The sequence below is a fragment of the Chiloscyllium plagiosum genome, chromosome 3 (assembly GCF_004010195.1).
Source record: "Chiloscyllium plagiosum isolate BGI_BamShark_2017 chromosome 3, ASM401019v2, whole genome shotgun sequence".
NCBI lineage: Eukaryota > Metazoa > Chordata > Chondrichthyes > Orectolobiformes > Hemiscylliidae > Chiloscyllium > Chiloscyllium plagiosum.
Genome location: NC_057712.1, coordinates 93509823 through 93529016, shown reverse-complemented (window position 1 = coordinate 93529016; position 19194 = coordinate 93509823). Strand labels below are relative to the sequence as shown.

At 40.0% G+C, this 19194-nt stretch overlaps 1 protein-coding gene across 5 annotated transcripts in view; it reads right to left on the bottom strand.

Moving 5' to 3' along the window:
- The window catches only part of ahi1 (Abelson helper integration site 1), a 279823-nt gene that overhangs the window by 10082 nt on the left and 250547 nt on the right, over nucleotides 1–19194 (bottom strand). For 4 of the 5 annotated variants that reach the window (XM_043686158.1, XM_043686143.1, XM_043686150.1 and 1 more), the window contains 3 exons: nucleotides 14169–14237; nucleotides 8304–8466; nucleotides 8080–8177 (listed from right to left, as the gene is read on the bottom strand). In XM_043686158.1, the coding sequence (XP_043542093.1) occupies nucleotides 8080–8177; nucleotides 8304–8466; nucleotides 14169–14237 (330 nt within the window). Of the gene's footprint in view, nucleotides 1–8079; nucleotides 8178–8303; nucleotides 8467–14168; nucleotides 14238–19194 lie in introns of those variants that run through there. The other variant, XR_006311028.1, reaches the window with a different exon arrangement.

Sequence of the window (19194 nt, the reverse complement as noted above, 5' to 3'; positions counted from 1 at the left end):
CTTTCCCACCATTGAGGTCAGACTAACTGGTCTATAATTCCCGGATTTCTCTCTCCCTCCTTTCTTAAGAAGTGGTATAACATTAGCCACCCTCCAATCCGCAGGAACTGATCCCGAATCTCTCGAACTCTGGAAAATAATCACCAACGCATCCACGATTTCTCGAGCCACCTCCTTCAGTACCCTGGGATGTAGACCATCAAGCCCCAGGGACTTATCAACCTTCAGACCTAACAGTCTCTCCAACACCAATTCCTGGCAAATATAAATTCCCTTCAGTTCAGGTCCTTCAGCCACTGTTACCTCAGGGAGATTGCTTGTGTCTTCCCCAGTGAACACAGATTTGAAGTACTAATTCAATTCTCCTGCCATTTCTTTGTTCCCCGTAATATATTCCCCTGTTTCTGTCTTCAAGGGCCCAATTTTAGTCTTAACCATTTTTTTGCCTTTCACATACCTAAAAAAACTTTTACTATCCTCCTTTATATTATTGGCCAGTTTACCTTCGTACCTCATTTTTTCTCTGCCTATTTCCGTCTTAGTAATCCTCTGTTGTTCTTTAAAAGCTTCCCAGTTTTCCGTTTTCCCACTTATCTTTGCTATGTTATACTTTTTCTCTTTTAACTTTATATGTTTCTTAACTTCCCTCGTCAGTCACGGCCACCCATGCCTCCTCCTAGGATCTTTCTTCCTTTTTGGAATGAACTGATCCTGCAACTTCTGCATTATACACAGAAATATCCGCCATTGTTCCTCCACTGTCATTCCTGCTAAGGTATTGCACCATTGAACTTTGGCCAGCTCCTCCCTCATAGCTCCATAGTTCCCTTTATTCAACAGAAATATTGTCACTTCCGATTGTACCCTCTCCCTCTCTAAGCTCGAGTTTCGACAATGGCTGGAGTGCTGTGTAGAATTCTGGACATCACACATAACAAAGCTCTGAGGTTTATCATGAAGCTATCAAGAATGAGCATGTTCAATTTTATGAAGTGATTGAAGAAGAAAAGATAGTTCTTAAAGTAGAAAAGATCAAGAGTAGACCAAAGAGGTACTAAAGTTATGAGTGTGCTTTGATTGAGAAAACAGAGAGAAAACTATTTCCTCTGGCCTGAGGAGTAAACAGCCGTGGCCTGAATAAACTTACTTTAATCAGGAAGTAATGATGAACAGATCTTCCTCTAGCACTGATATAAAGAATTGGTCATTATATCTAGTACATCTTGTTGTTGTACATAGTTTAGAATTTTTGATTTGCCATACTATAACAAGTAAATTGAACCTGTGTTGTCAAAAAACGAATTGGAAAAGTATTTGGATCCTTTGGCAGCAGTTTCCAAACCAGTAGCATCTACCATTAAAAATAACACATACTGGCAGCAGGTGAATGGAATACTACTTGAAAACGTTTTCTCCAAGCCACTACCGTCCCAGGAGCAATTAGGAGCAGCAATAAGTGTTCACGTTACCAATTATGGCTCACTTCCCATTACAAGGAAAAAGTACACAAATGATACTTACCAGCACAACTCATTTCTAAAAAAAAGTGAATTTGTTGCATAGAAAACCGAACAATGCCTATTAATTGTACAGGCTATTACAGTATCAATGAGCAATTAAGGAAAGTATGAAAATGTGGCAAGACAGTACTTCCAAACGAGAAGAACAGAATGAAAAGTCAAGGCATATACTATGCACTCAAGGCATACACCTGGTAAAGAAAGATATTGCATAAGAACAAGTATCAGTCTGACAGCTCAGTTGGAACTGACATCAAATATAAAGAAGGGCCTCATATAGGAAAGGAAGTAAATTACAGAATGAGTTACAGAATACATTAAAATCTGAAAAGATGACAGTGCAGCTTCACACAATGGCACAGCACAGGAAGGGGTTATTTAGTCCATCATGCCTGTTCTTTCAACCAATTTATCCCACTCCTGCCTTCTTCTGAGAGCCCAGTAAATTTTTCAGCTTCTACCTAACTCAGCTAATTTTGTTTTACATTTACCAATTATTTTGCTTCAATCATCTTTGCAGCCAGTACCTGCCAATATGCTGTCTACAAACATTTCTCCTTCTTTTGCCTTTGGCCCTTTTTCCAATCGCCTTAAATCTAAGTCTTCTGCCATTAGATGTAGCTTCTCGTTATTCCATGAAAAACCCTCATTATTTTGAACACCTCTACTAAACCCTTCACTTTTTTGTTCCAAGGAGAACCAGCCCAACCCCTCTAGTGTGTTGTTCTAACTAAGCCCCACAACCTTGGTCTCATTCCAGCATTTTTTCTGTATGCTCTCTACCTATAGTCTTGACACCATACTGCAAGTTTAGTGGCAGAAAGGCATGGACTGGATAGCCTGATACCTGCCCGACTCCCCTGGGAGGGATGTCAGGGATGGGGAAGGCTTAGGTCAGTCTTGATTATGTTGAGTGGGGTAGAGCAGGCATGATAAACAATAACATCTATGTCTGCTCCTATCATTATCTTTGTACCCATAGGCTGATTGAGGCACTTAAGTGACCATATGAATCTCATCCCTACTCAGCATCATTGATCTGTTACCAATGGATCATTCCTAATGAAGTTGCTGGGCTTGAAGAGCTGCTGGCCACCTGATTAGCAAATAACTCTTGGAGACAGAGTGTTCATCTTCAAAAGCCTGGAAACTCCAATGTCTTAGATAAGTTGGGATTTAATCTTTTTGGGGCCCACTAAATAGTTATGGAGAAAATAAGGACTGCAGATGCTGAAGATCAGAGTCAAAAAGAATGGCGCTGGAAAAACACAGCAGGTCAGGCATCATCCTGATGAAGGGCTTATTCCCAAAACGTCAACTCTCCTGCTCCTTGGATGCTGTCTGATCTGCTGTCTTTTCCAGTGCCACATATTTTGACACTAAATAGTTATGGCAAGGTTGCCACGAGCCCTCTAGCCAGTGATTGGACATTGCTGCTGTCATTAAATTCAGCCCCAGGTGTGATGTCACAGGAGAGAGATAGCAATCTCAAAGCACGTTATCCAGTATATTTTCCATTGGCTACTTTAGGAATGACTCTGATACAAGCATAATTTTAGTTGTCCATTGTCTTCTTGATTGAGGAATCATATGGTCAAGTTTTAGCAATGGGGAATCAATTAAACAAAAATCTATCTCCACTGAAAGGTCAGAACATCAAAGATGCTACTTGATCGGCTTTAGGATAGGAACCTAATGATACAATTCCAATTGTTAAAACAGTAATCAGTGCAACTGTATTCAGCTTCAGAAATGATTAGCATTGTCCAAACTAATAATTGATTATTTTATGTCAAACATAAAATCTCCCTTTATAGATCATATTTTGTTCTTATTTAACGGGATAATTTTTCACTGAAACACAAGCATGCAATGCTGTACATTTAGTGCTAACAATAAAAGTAAAGAATATAAAGTCTAATAAACCAAACTATTTACATACGATGCAACTGAAAGAGCTTAAAACACACAGTAAGAATACAATATTCCATCTAATTCAACAGCATCCCTTTACTATATTCAAATGCTGTGAGAATTCCCTCCTCTATCACATCTGTCGCTTTGTTTTAATACCAGCCATTGGAGTCTGATAGTCTCTTCTTTGAATATTCACACACTGAGCTTAGATGCTCTTAGTTTCGAGTAATTCCTTCAGGATTCTAACTGTACATGTCGGGATTTGGAACTTGCAGACTAAAAAAACATTTACACTGAGGTAATCAATTTCTAACTTTTCTGAACTAAATTCTTGCTTCAAGAGAACTTCTAACATCAAACTACAAACTGAAACTAAAAGTTTTTTAAGCTATGGATGTTTCCCCTAAATAAACAAAAAAAATCAATCCCTGAATCTTCTAACAAAAATTAGACTAATTCTCTTTGATACATGAAAAACTCTTCCAATGCTAACAGATTCCCATTAGCACTCCAGCAACTCTGTCTCATACTGTTTAAACCTAAAAGTTCCAGAAATACTGACAAGATAACCATTAAGCGTGTCATTCTCTCAGACCAAAACTCAATGAAACTCATTCAAAATCTCGACTCTAAAATCAAATATTAAAATATATATCAAAATCATAGATCTCACACCACAGATACGTGGTAGATCATCACTAACATGTAGAAAAACAGGAGACCCCATCAGTTTGAAATGCCATCAGTTTGAAGTGAAGCTAATGTTGGATCAAGCCAACTTACTCAGACTCAATATCCTTAATCTTGCTTACCTAACTACGTCTGTGCTATAAAGTCTATAAAACACAAAACCAAATTGGGGTGGAATTTTCACTGCTGTGGCAAGAGTGATGGCAAGAAAGGCAGGAAAATACAGTGAGAATAAAGGAAATCAGAATCTTGACATCAAAAAAGATTTTTGTTACTTTCCCCTCAAACATTAATTGGTTACTTCAGAATTTCACCTTGAGCAGCAATAACCATATTCCTATGAATATGCATCTTATTAAAGCTCTAAACTGCCATATTTACATGCCAATGATCATTTTTGCTCGTTCCCTGAGAAATGAGACAGCACAAATTCCAGACCAAGCATATCAGAATGGGTACCAGGAAGCAGCAACTTGCTGTGCACTTGACATCATGCAAATACTTCATTATATGTCTGTGCATGCTAAATTACCACCACATTCTACTCTTAATCTGTACAAGGTGGTATTGACAAACCATCAGCCTCACCCCATCATCATGCCTATTCTCAAACCAATTCAGGTGCTATTTTAGACTTGCAATACTTTACTCTGGAGCTCAGGAATACCTATTAAGTGCAAACCAAATCACTTTACACACTGGGATGCATACCTCTTGAGTCTACGCAGGATTCTTCTTATGCTCTTAGCTTGCTTTCTTGTGTTCATTCACTTTGTGCTTATTTGGAGGCTGCCTAACTTAGTGTTTCCTTTGTGTACAGGGCCTTCAATGTTCAGTTGCAAGCTGCTAACCTTTGTGACTTTCATTGCTTTTAGCTCAGAGGGAGAGGTGTTTTTCAATGTAGGGAAGCACTGAATAGTTAATGGAGTTGACATATCATTAGCTAGCACTATGCTATGTTAATGTCATACCTGCAGCAAGTGCCAGCAGTTTACGTGGTAAACAATATGTAGGTATGGTGTCAACACACACTGAAATAATTGTAGTAAAAACCTACTTGGGTTCAGTAATATCTTTTAGGGAAGGAAACAGCCTGGTCTGGCCTATATACGATTCCAGACTTACAGAAATGTGATTGACTGTTAACTGCTCTCTGAAATGGCCAGTAAGCCACTCAGTTGTACCAACAACTAAAATAAATGAAACCAGGTGAACTAGCTAGAATTTACTAAGGCACCGAAAATGGCACTGAAAATGACAATGGCAAACAGCCCTGTGAGGCATGCAGGATCCTGCTTACTAAGATCTGGGGACTAGTACCAAATTGTCTCATAGACTTGTCAAGCAACAGTCTAACATTGTTATAGTCACTGAATCAACACACAATGTCCCAGACAATACCATCACCATCCCTTGGTTTGTTATGCTCCACTGGAGGGGTAGACCAAGCAGAAGTGGTGGTATACTGGCATACAGTCAAGAGGGAGTTGCCCTACGAGTCTCTATCATTGACTCCGGACACTATGTTTCATGGCATCAGGTCAAACATGGGCAAGGAAACCTTCTGATTCTTATCACGTAACTTCTTTTGGCTTATAACTCAGTCCTTTTGCATGTGGAACAGCATTTAGAAGAAACACTGATGTTGGCAAGTGTGTAGAATATACTCTGGGAGGGAGACCTGAATGTCTTAGCAGCACCATTACTGAACGTGCTTGTCAGGTCCTAAAGGACCCGGTTGCTAGACTAGGATTGCGGCAGGTGATGAGGGAACTAACAAAAGGGAAAAACATAGTTGAACTTGGCCTGCCAATCTGCCTGTCACAGATGCATCTGTCCATGACCACATCATTAACAATGAATACCGGACAGCTCTAATGAAGTCATAGGTGCGCTTCACATTGAGAATATGTTTCATTGTGTTGTGTAGCATTGTCACTGTGCTAAATGGGTTGGATTTTGAACAGATCTAGCAAATCAACACTGGCATCCATGAAATATTGAGAGCAATCAGCTGCAACAGAATCATATTGCCAACACAATGTGCAAACTAATAGCTCAGTGTATTGCCCACTCTCCTATTACTGAAAGTGTCTGTAGTGTTCAGCTATGTTCAAACTAGGTGTGTTAGCCACAGTAAATGCAGGGTTACAGGGGCGGGATGGGGGTGTGGGTCTGTGTGGGATGCTTTTCGGAGGTTTGGTGCAGACTTGATGGATTGAATGGCCTCATTCTGCACTGTAGGGATTCTAAGATTCTATAATTTTATCACCATCAAGCTAGGGATCAATCCTGTTTAATGAGGACTGCATGAGAGCTTATCATGGGAAACAGCAGGCAGATTTAAAGTGAGGTTTCAACCTGGACAACTTGCATGCCGAAAGCATAAACTACAAGTGACAGACAGAACTAAGTGATTCTTCAACCAATGGATCAGATCTAAGTTCTGTAGTCCTACCACATCTTGTTGTGGATTGAGGTTCCACAAACATCCCCATCCTAAATAATGGAAGAACATAGCACTTTGATGCAAAAAAATAAGGCATTTTCAACAATTCACAGACAGAACTGCCAGGTGGATGACTATTTTGGTCTCCTCCAGCTGTCTGCTACATCACTGATGACAGTACTCAATTTGTAATATCAAGAAATGATTAAGATACTGGATATTACAAAAGCTTTAGGTTCTGACAGAATCCTGGCTATAGTCCTGAATGTGCATGTCCCCGGTTAGGTTTTCCCAGAACAGTTACAACATTGGTATCTATGCAACAATGTGGAAAAATACCCAGATAATAGCTATAGTAAGAAACAGGACGAATCTAACCAACCAACTGGCCCCTCAGTCTACTCGCAATCATCAGTAAAGTGATGGAAGGTGTTAACAATAGTGATATAAAGACGCACATGCTTGGCAATAAGCTACTCACTGAAACTCAGTCAGGCCTCCATTGGGTCATTCAGATCCAGACCTCATTCCAGCTTTAGGTCAAACATCAACAAAAGAGCTGAGTTGCAGAGGTGAAATGAGAGTCCTTGACATTAAGGCTGCATTTGACTGCTTGTGGCATCAAGGAGCTCTAGCAACACTAAAATCAGTGGGAATCAGGGCAAAATCACCACCTGTTGAAGTCATACCTGGCATAAGGGAAATGGTTGTAATTAGGGGAGGTCAGTCACCTCAGCTCCAGGACATCTTTGCCAGAGATCCTCAGGGTTGTGGCTTAGATCCAACTATCTTTAGCTGCTTTATCAGTGACCTTCCCTCCATCATAAGGTCAGAAATGAGCAAGTTCACAGGTGATTGCATAACGTTCAGCACCTCCTCAGACACCGAAACAGTCCACAATCAAGTACAGCAAGACCTGGACAATATCCAGATTTGGGTGACAAGTTGTAACTAAAATTTGTACCAGGTAAGTGTTATACAATGACCATCTCCAAATAGAAAAAATCTAAGTACTATCCCTTGACATTCAATGCACACTTCTGGGGCAGGTGGGACTTGAACCCTGACTTTGAAATAGGGACACTACCACTGCACTGCAACAGCCCTTTGGTCATGATGTAAAACTGTTCAACTTAATAATGAGGCTAAATGAAATCAAATGTCTGATCGAAAAATGAAATGCCACTCAAAGTTTGACTGGGAGGGAATTAATTCTGAGATTGCAACTCTTGACCCCCTTAGTTTCAAACAGTTGGTACAGGTAATGAGTCTGCTGTTTCCATTAGCATCTCCTCCACCCATTTTTTGATTCTTACTATATTTCACCACCTTTAGCCTGTATGCCATCTCTTTTGCCATTTAACCTCTTGCATTTTCACCTGATCACAGATTAACCCTCCTGCTTCTCTCTCCCCTCCACCCCTTACCTGATTTGAAACTCTTACATCTGCAACATTTTCGATGATAAAATTGCCACCCCTGGCTCTGCCAGGGTGTTATTACCTGGGTAGGGGTTGGGGATTTTTCTTCTGTCTCTCCACCTTTATATGCGGCCATAGGACTGGTGCTTTGTTGATTCTGCTCTGTTTCATCAGGTATTCCTGTTAAAATGGCACATATTTACATGATAATTAAGTTCCTCTTTTTAAAAAGTGAATAGTAAAAAAAACCTTCTGTTATCTGTTACAGACATATGAGTAAAGGAGGAAGGGTAAAAGCCAACTTACTTTCATTAGCCACATAATTTGCAGGAAAGTAGCCCTGTTTTCCATTGGCCAGGCGACCAAACCACCAGCTCGCATTATCTTTGTACAGCACTTGGATAATGTCAAAACGCTGGATGGTTAGCTCATCTGATCGATTTGCTGTGTAGTCATAAAGAGCTACGACCTACAGGAGAGATAAGGCCGCCACAGTTTTATCACAACTATGCCACAGAGAGAAACCCCTAAGACTAACTTCCTCCTGCAGCAGGGCAGCTGAAACCAAAGCTGTAGTATGGTAAGACTTGAGGCTGTCTAAGGGTTTTGATGATGGGATCAGAAGTGGTGGGAACGTAGCAGGAGTTAGAGATAAAGGACTGCGGGATTCAAGACATAGTTAAACCATTTCACACTGCTAAGGTTAGTTTACAACAGCTGCTATTGTATTAATGATCTTATTAAACAATGATTGTAACTTCACCTGCACATGTTGAGAACCTTAACACCAGAACTCTTAAACCTGAAACCAACTTGCAATTTTACTGCTGAGTATTTTTACATAATGCCGCAGACATTTTAAATGAGAAACCATATTTTCAAATTTAAAGACACTGTAGAGAAAAAGCTTGTAATATCTTGGAACAGATGTCGTCATTTTCCATTGTTGCTAATCAAACAGCTTTGATCAAAATATAACAAGTTAACCCTTTGAAGATTAGTCTTACAAAATTTAAAAGCAACTTTGTTTAGCTTTTTCAGAAAACAATATAAACTTTTGTCACTTTATAGATTTATCCAACTTTGCTGTTTATAAGTGTGATTTTATTGCAGCTGTGATAAGGCTAAAAAAACGAGTGTACACTGAAAACTATTAATGCATTCAGTACTCAAAAGGTTAATTTCCAATCATAAACTGATACATTTTGGAAAGTTTGAGTGGGAGTTTTTTTTTAAACTGCTATTAATATCTTGCAAAGATGAGTGATGTGGCAGCTGTACATTAAATTATCGATGTGAGGAAATACTGTCATATTGAAAGTATCTGTAATATAAAAATCAGCACAATAATTTGGAAATAGGAGGCACTTCTGAATTTCATCTACAATATTTTAGAACAATTCTCTTTAAATATCATCATTTTCTTAAAGACAGTTATTCTCCCACCTCCCAACTCAGCTCCCCTGCCCCACCCACAAAGTTTTATTAGGTTCTATCCAGACAACGTTGAAAGGGCAGTCTGCTAATCAATATCTCTCACGTCTGTGCCAATGCTGTTCTCAAACTGGCAGCTTTGAAATGTACAGGCAAGAGGTCTATCTTTGTGGGAGGGGCTCTAATTTCCACCCTATGCCTCTTTCAACAGTTCATGCTGAAATTGTGAATTTACCACATGAGAAATGTGTAGATCAGTACTATTACCCAGAGGCATATGAGATTTGAAGATAAATAATGCACTGTCATTGTTTTTTTAACTTTCAAAGTATACAGAATGTAAATAACAATGGGGGGTTGATTGGAATTCCCCTCCTTCCAATACAAGCTACGTTAACCACAGATAATACTACTCGTAACTAAACAGGAGTTCAATGGGGAGGTTTATTTCGGTAATTTGCTTACAAGCGTTACAAATATCTAGCCTATGGAAGTAACTTTTGTTTCTTGTTTTGGTTCATTAATGTGTGAATTACAATAATACAAGTGTCTTAAGTCATTGTTTCAAGATGATAGCATTTAGGAACCCCTGACTTTATGACAAAGTTTGCTAAAATGCAACTTCTCTCCCTTCAGTGGTGGTCCTTCTGCTAACGGAAGGGGTAGAAGAGAATTCCTGCTAGAATCAGTGCATTGGCTGAAATAACCTAAGAGAAATATAAAGGGCAGATGAGAAAACAGAACAAGAAAAATAGCAAGCCAAAGGTATGATGATGGAAACAAGGAGCACAATGCTATAGCAGTGATCATTTACTACTGTGCAGTAAAATGAAATAATTTAAAAAATGGAATAAAGCAATTTCAGATTTCTGGTATTTTGGGGCTGACAGGCAAAACATATCAGATCAATTAACATATTTTTGCAAATCGTGAAATCATATAATGTCTGAAATACTATTTTGAGAGGAAATAATTGTCACATATTGTAATCAAAAGCCACAAAATAAAAAAAATACAATGCATACTTCCCAATTAACTAATAAATCTCTGAGCATAAAATAAAACAGTAGAAATACACATTAACATCTGTGGAAAAAATAATGGGCTAACATTCAGGTATCCTGCTCCTCGGATGCTGCCTGACTTACTGTGCTTTTCCAGCACCACACTCTTGACTGTTATCTGTTTACAGTCTGTTCACAAGATCACTTGGCTTAATTAGGTGAATTTCAGCAATCGTCAGTCTAGTTTCTGAAATATGTAGACTGAGGATATCTTCAGTCATGAGTTGCATACTTAAAGAAATATGATCATAGCTCACAAAAGGTATCCCTGATATAACCTGCAGAGGCCAGTTAAGTAGTAAAACATATCTTCCACATTACTATCCATTGTTTCCACCTTTCTGTTTTTTGTTCCCTTTAAAGCCATTTCACTGGAGTACTGACCACATAGTGAATGAAAATTAGCCTAGAATTCATAGCAGATGTGAAAGTCCTTTACTAATTCCATTCTACAGCAGCAGAATTAGCTGACTAGTTCAAACACAAAAGTAAGGAGATGCCCTAGTAAGAAAGCAGGTGACTACAGCTCCGCTGTGAGATTCCCCAAAAATTCAGGAGAATATATGTTAGTTCAAGAATGTAACATTATGCGATAGGAAGGTGTCTTATCTCAGAGGGAACAACTGTCACTGTCAACTTACTCAACATGATTTAGTGTTCCTATTGAAGCATTATAATGCAACAATTATGTGTAATTTTTACCATACATGCCAGCAATATGTATGAACCCATTTGTTAACACACTCACTTTCTGCTAGAAAAGGATCTACTTCAACTGAGGATGGAAGTGGCAATTGGTTAGATCAATTGCAAGGTCTGAGTTCTTTACAACAAATAGATGTCAATTTTTCTATTAGCAGCTAGAAAATCAAGTCAGGAAAGTTTTAAAACTTGGTGATTGTTTCTAAGACTCTCAGTTTCGGTGCATGCACTTAGTGTTTGCCTTCAAAAGTGTTATGCACATCAATTAAAATGCAAAAACATGGCTTTTAAACAATGTTCCATTTGCTCAGGGGAACCTTTTAGAATATATCTAATTGTCGTACTTGAAGAATTACTTTCTTAGGGCTGGTTACATCTGCTTTTCTGTGATAAGGAAAATCTCTTTTGTGACATCAATCCATTAACCGACATCTTATGTGATGACTTTTACATTTAAAAGAATTGAGTAGGTGATATGGGCTATTGTCTTATTTATGGGTGAGCTTTATTACTTTGAAAGCTGTTAATTAATATGGATATAAATGATGGAACTTTCTTTGTGAGCATGGAGCAACTGGAAAACAGACTGCAGAACATTTATTGGTCAACACTGACTTAGAAAGCATGAGGGGTGATTTTCTTGAAATACAATGGATTGAAATTACCAGTCAGGCCCAATTGGTAGCCGAAAATGTACTAGTCCTGTTACTGCACCATAGTTTTGAGCACTTACTTTAATTTTTACAAAAATTGTGCAATGATTTTAATTTACGTTACAAGAAATATTTTTGATTGGGTGAAAAATGCAATATAGAATTGATGGTTATAGCAGAAGAAGGAAAGTTTTATTGGCAAGTATGATTTTTTTCTATTATTAATAGCAAATGTTGTTTGTTAATAGAATACGTAGAACGTTTCTGTGGGCTTTGGGATCCCGATGTCAAGGCCACATGGGGTCCTGAGTTCGCACGTCTGGTGCCAGCTAGTGAGCCTACTGTGGGTTTGTCATCCATTCAAGAACGACAGATTTCCCAGTGCTCCTTTCCCACTCAAAGGGCTGGCAGCTCTTAAAGATTCAGGTGCCTTAACAGAAGAAGTGGGTGAAACTAAGGCAAGGATGACACCTCCAAGTGAAAGTGGCTCCCTTGGCAAAAATTTTAATTTTAAATTTAAAAGGGCTAAAGCTGGCAGGCCCATCAGAGCAGAGGAGAAACCCCTGTTGCGGCAGTGTTTAAACAACAAGTTCATATTTCCATCTGTGGCCGTTTCTTTGGTGGATGTTTCCTCTGGCCTCAATGATTCTCTCTAACCAACCCCCAGCCTTGCAGAGAAGCCACCAAGGCAGCTCTGCTACTGGCAACTTTAAACTGCCCCTACATGGTGCCTTAATCATTTAAATTGGCTATCTAACTCCATTCAGCAGGCAGTTGATCCGTATCCTGAAGGCTCTCATGGTGCCTCTGAACAGGCACAAGTTGAGTTAAAGAAAGATCTATATCCTGGAAACCCTCTGGGAGACATATTCCAGAGAGTGAATGAGTCAGGAGGTAATGAGTCATAGAAATGTGCAGCATGGAAACAGACCCTTCCGTTCAACACGTCCATGCCGACCAGAAATCTGAAATTAATCTTGTCTCATTTGCCAGCATTTGGCCCATATGCCTCTAAACCCTTCCTGTTCATGGACCCACCCAGGTGCCTTTTAAATATTGTTACTGCAGCAGCCTCCTTCTCTTTCTCTGGCAGCTCATTCTATATACACACTACCCGCTGTTAGAAAAAGTTGCCCCTAAGGTCCCTTTTAAATCTTTCCCCTCTCAGCTTAGATCTACGTCCTCTAGTTTTGGACTCCCCCACTCGGGAGAAAAGTCTTTGGCTATTCACCCTATCCATGCCCCTCGTGGATTTTCTATAAAGTCACCCCTCAGCCCTCCAGAGAAAACAGCCCCAACCTATTCAGCCTCTCCCTGTACCTCAAACCCTCCAACTCTGGCAACATCCTTGTAAATCTTTTTTGAACCTTTTCACGTTTCACAATATCATTCCTACAGCAAGGAGACCAGAATTGCACACAATATTCCAAAAGTGGCCTAAGAAATGTCCTTCCAAAATGACCTCCCAACTCCTATACTCAATACTCTGACCAATAAAGGCAAGCATACCAAATGCCTTCTTAATCGTCCTTATATGGCTTCTCTCTATTTTCCTAGCATCAATCCTTACCTATCTCCAAAACTCCCGCTATGGGACCTGGAAAATTCTGCCAAAATGTCTGAAAAATATCAGGTTGCTGCCTTTCAATAGAATCCTGTCCCATTGTTTTGTGGGTTAAGGTTCCAATGCAATGATGCCTTTACCTCTTACTGCAGTAACTTAAAAAATAACTGTGAAATTATTGGAAAATAAATCAAACAGTTTAAAAATCATTGTTTCACCCAGGGAGAAATGTCTTTAAATTTAGAAAATGAATCCTTTGGTAATTGCTATATTGGGCAAAGTTGCAAGCCACACATTTTTTGCCTTGAACGTTATTTCAGCTACAAAAAAATGATAGAATGTCTGGTATTGTTGCAGTTTAAAATGCAACCTGAAGTTTCTATACTTATTTAACATGCCAACTTGTTTCACATTCTGCAAGTCTATTTCCATTTGAGTTGACAACATTTTGGTGTGGCTCTGTTTTTTTGAGGCTACTGGATATTTTCCGCTAACTTCCTGAGTTTGAATGCTGAACTTATGAGTAAAGAATAACGCTATGGGGCCAATTTAAGATTAAATATGTTTTTAAAGTTTCAGCATCTGTGTGACATTTCTTATCTACCTGAGTTAGTAAAACATGAGTGGTGATCAGTCATGTACGTGAAAATGTTAATTTTTACACAATTAAAATGATGAAACCTAATTTTGGCAAAGGTTTAAGATTGAAAAGATACATAAACATAACTGCTCACAAATGCAAATGTTTACTTACAGATTCTTCCACTGGTGCGTTAGATTCGGCTTCTACTTTGATTGAAGATATTGTAGGTTTTTCACAAGTCTAAAGAAAAGGGCAACTACATTAAAATGTTTATTAGGCATTGAGTCATATAACAGGCTATCATGATATAATGTTCTCATAGCATATAAAGAAGATTTTCTTTGTTTTGTAGAATTTAGTAATTAGGTGTACTGTTTAAGTTTTAAATTTATTCAAATGTTGTACATTAGTACAAAATCAAAATTTGCGTTTAAAGGGCATTTTGTTTTCTTTTGTTCAAACACTGAATGAGGAGAATCCTTCCTAGTAGCCTGGATTGGGCAGCACGGTGGTACAATGGTTAGCACTGCTGCCTCACAGTGCTAGAGACCAGGGTTCAATTCCTGCCTCAGGTGACTCTCTGTGTGGAGTTTGCACGTTCTCCCTGTGTCTGTATGGGTTTCCTCCCACAATCCAAAAAATGTGCAGGTTAGGTGAATTGGCCATGTTAAGTTGCCCGTTGTATTAGGTGAAGGGGTACTGTAGCGGAATGGGTTCGGGGTTGCGGTGTAGACTTGTTGGGCCAAAAGGCCTGTTTCCACACTGTAAGTAATCTAAACTTTATCACAATCTTCCATGAATATATGGTAAACTAAAATCCTCCCCCTCAAATCCAAAGCTATATACAGTATACTGCATTATACATAGGTGATAGAATGTTAGGCTAATTACGACCCAGAGGGACCCATTCAGTGCATGATTTCAGTGCCAATTTTCTAGCAAAACCAATTCACTTTATGCCACTCTCCTGCCCTTGCCCTGTGGCCCTGTTATTTCTTTTCTCTTCTTCTCTTAATCCTCTACTTATAAACTCTCTACTTATAAACATTTTTTCTTACATTAGTGTTGTTTCCTTTGCTAATCAGCTTAAATCAATGGCTTCTGGGTCCAAACCCTCCACTAACAGTAACAGTTTCTCCCTCACTGTCTTTGTGGATTTGCTGTGATTAAATGCTTTCCTGGAGGTTTCATCACATAACTTGTCCCTACATTGCGGCCATTAGTTGGCAACTTATCCCGCTTTGAGATGCATTTCCATCCTGTGGAAACTAGAATCCAAACACTTTTCACACAATTAGATACTGCTCAGGCAGATTTGTTTATTTCCCTAAGATTAGATTAGATTAGATTACATTACAGTGTGGAAACAGGCCCTTCGGCCCAACAAGTCCACACTGACCCGCCGAAGCGCAACCCACCCATTCCTCAACATTTACCCCTTTACCTAACACTAATAGGGAGAATGTGCAAACTCCACACAGTCAGTCGCCTGAGGCGGGAATTGAACCCGGGTCTCCGGCGCTGTGAGGCAGCAGTTGTAACCACTGTGCCACCCAAATTTTCCATATCTTTACATTTCATAAACAAACTTTCAACAAAAATGACAAAAAATTAATACTATAATGATTTTTTCACAGGATTACATATAGTCATGTCCTGGAGTTTGATCTTCAACATCAGGGAACCGGAGCTACGGATCTGAGGATGAAATAGTTAGTGAACAGCCAGATGCAGCGTGCAGAGAGTCTGTGAGGGGGGATAGACTGTTGATAGGGCAAAGTTGCAGTCAGTGTGATGGGTTGAAGTGTGTCTATTTAAACGCACGAAGTATCAGAAATAAGGGTGATGAACTTAGAGCATGGATCAATACTTGGAACAATGATGTTGTGGCCATTACCGTGACTTGGATATCACAGGGGCAGGAATGGTTGTTGGATGTTCCAGGGTTTAGATGTTTCAAAAGGGATGGGAGGTGAGGGCATTGCTAATCAGGCATGGTATTACAGCTGTAGAAAGGGAGGTCGGCGAGGAGGGTTTGTCTACAGAGTTAGTATGGGTGGAAGTCAGAAACAGGAAAGCAGTGACTTTATTGGAAGTTTTCTACAGACCTCCCAGTAGCAACAGGGATACAGAGGAGCATATTGGGAGGCAGATTTTGGAAAGATGCAGAAGTGACAGGGTTGTTGTCATGGGTGAGTTTAACTTCCCTGATTTGGAGGTGCCGGTGTTGGACTGGGGGGTACAAAGTTAAAAATCACACGACACCAGGTTATAGTCCAACAGGTTTATTTGGAAGCACTAGCTTTCGGAGCACTGGTCCTTCATCAGGTGGTTGGGGAGTCTAAGATTGTAAGAAACAGAATTTACAGCAAATGTTTACAGTGTGATGCTACTGAGATTACATATTGAAAAACAGCTGGATTATTTGTTAAATCTCTCATCTTTTAGAACGACAATGTTGGTTTCTGTTCTTTCGTATATAAATCCCAGAACTTGTTTTAAAGTTACATTCACAAGTGAACCTTAATAATGGGTGCCATGTCAGCTCAGATAATGCATTGGAAGCATGAGATTAGTCTGTCTGTCTGTGCCTCAATGTTCAGGCTGGTTCTATTTCTAAAAAAGGGATTTACAGAATCTTACATGGATCCATAATTTGGAGATGCCGGTGTTGGACTGGGGTATACAAAGTTAAAAATCACACAACACCAGGTTATAGTCCAACAGGTTTAATTGGAAGAACACTAGCTTTCGGAGCAACATTCCTTCATTGGGTGATAGTGATCACCCAATGAAGGAGCAACGCTCTGAAAGCTAGTGTGCTTCCAATTAAACCTGTTGGACTATAACCTGGTGTTGAGCGATTTTTAACTTTACATGGGTCCATGGAGTTTTTGAGCAAAATAAGATGTAATTTTGCAAGTACAAGTGCACCCTACAAACCTATATGTGTATATGTGCTTGTGGGGAGAGTGTCTGTCCGTGGGAGTGTGTGTAAGTTTAAAAGGATATAGGTCTATGAGAGGGTGCCTGTGTGGGTGTGGGGGGTGTGTATGTGTGAGCATATGAGAGGCAGCTTGTGTATGAGAGACGGTCTGCATAAGTGTATGGGTCTATAGGAGTGTGTGTGTGTGAGAGAGAGAGAGAGACAGAGACAGAGAGAGAGAGTGTGTAGTGCAGTGGGGTCACCTGTAGTGTAACATGAACCCAAGGTCCCGATTGAGGCCATCCCATGGGTACCGAACTTGGCTGTCAGCCTCTGTTCAGCCACAGCTGTTGCAGGACAGGCAACAACGCAAAGTGGACGAGCAGAGGCTGACAGCCAAGTTTAGAACATAGAACATTACAGCGTAGTACAGGCCCTTCAGCCCTCAATGTTGCACCAATCTGAAGCCCATCTAACCTACACTATTCCATTTACGTCAATATGCTTGTCCAATGACGACTTAAATGTACTTAAAGTTGGCAAATCTACCGTTGCAGGCAAAGCATTCCATAGCCTTACTACTCTCTGAGTAAAGAAACTACCTCTGACATCTGTCCTATATCTATCACCCCTCAATTTAAAGCTATGCCCTCTCATGCTCGCCGTCACCATACTTGGAACCAGGCTCTCCCTGTCCACCCTATCTAACCCTCTGATTATCTTGTATGTCTCTATTAAATCACCTCTCAACCTTCTTCTCTCTAATGAAAACAGCCTCAAGTCCCTCAGCCTTTCCTCGTAAGACCTTCCTTCCATTCCAGGCAACATCCTAGTAAATCTCCTCTGCACTCTTTCCAAAGCTTCCATATCCTTCTTATAATGCAGTGACCAGAACTGTACTCAATATTCCAAGTGCGGCCGCACCAGAGTTTTGTACAGTTGCAGCATAACCTCATGGTTCCAGAACTCGATCCCTCTATTAATAAAAGTTAAAACACTGTATGCCTTCTTAACAACTCTGTCAACCTGGGTGGCAACTTTCAAGGATCTGTGTACATGGATCTCTCTGCTCATCTGCACTACCAAGAATCTTACCATTAGCCCAGTACTTTGCATTCCGGTTACTCCGACCAAAGTGAATCACCTCACACTTGTCCGCACTAAACTCCGTTTGCCACCTCTCAGCCCAGCTATGCAGCTTATCTATATCTCTCTGTAACCTACAACATCCTTCCTCACTATTCACAACTCACCGACCTTAGTGTCATCTGCAAATTTACTAACCCACTCTTCTACGCCCTCATCCAGGTTGTTTATAAAAATGACGAACAGCGATGGACCCAACACTGACCCTTGCGGTACACCATTAGTAACTGGACTCCAGGATCAACCACCATCCTCTGTCTTCTTTCAGCAAGCCAATTACTGATCCAAACTGCTATATCTCCCACAATCCCATTCCTCCGCATTTTGTACAATAGTCTACTGTGGGGAACCTTATCGAACACCTTGCTGAAATCCATATACACCACATCAACCGGTTTACTCTCATCCACCTGTTTGGTCACTTTCTCAAAGAACTTTATAAGGTTTGTGAGGCACGACCTACCCTTCACAAAACCGTGCTGACTATCCCTAATCAAATTATTCTTTTCTAGATGATTATAAATCCTATCCCTTATAACCTTTTCCAACATTTTACCAACAACTGAAGTAAGGCTCACTCGTCTATAATTACCAAGGTTGTCTCTACTCCCCTTTTTGAACAGGGGAACCATATTTGCTATCCTCCAGTCTACTGGCACTATTCCTGTAGACAATGATGATTTCAAGATCAATGCCAAAGGCTCGGCAATCTCCCCCCTGGCTTCCCAGAGGAACCTAGAATAAATCCCATCCGGCCCAAGGGAACTTATCTATTTTCACACTCTGCAAGATTTCTAATACCTCTTCCTTGTGAACTTCAATCACACCTCGTCTAGTAGCCTGTATCTCAGTATTCTCCTCGACAATATGGTCGTTTTCTAGAGCGAATACCATCGAAAAATATTCATTTAGTGCTTTCCCTATCTCCTCTGACTCCACACACAACTTCCCACTACTATCCTTGATTAGCCCTAATCTTACTGTCGTCATTCTTTTATTCCTTAAATACCTATAGAAAGCCTTAGGGTTTACCCTGATCCTATCCGCCAACAACTTCTCATGTCTCCTCCTGGCTCTTCTGAGCTCTCTCTTTAGGTCTTTCCTGGCTACCTTGTAACCCTCAAG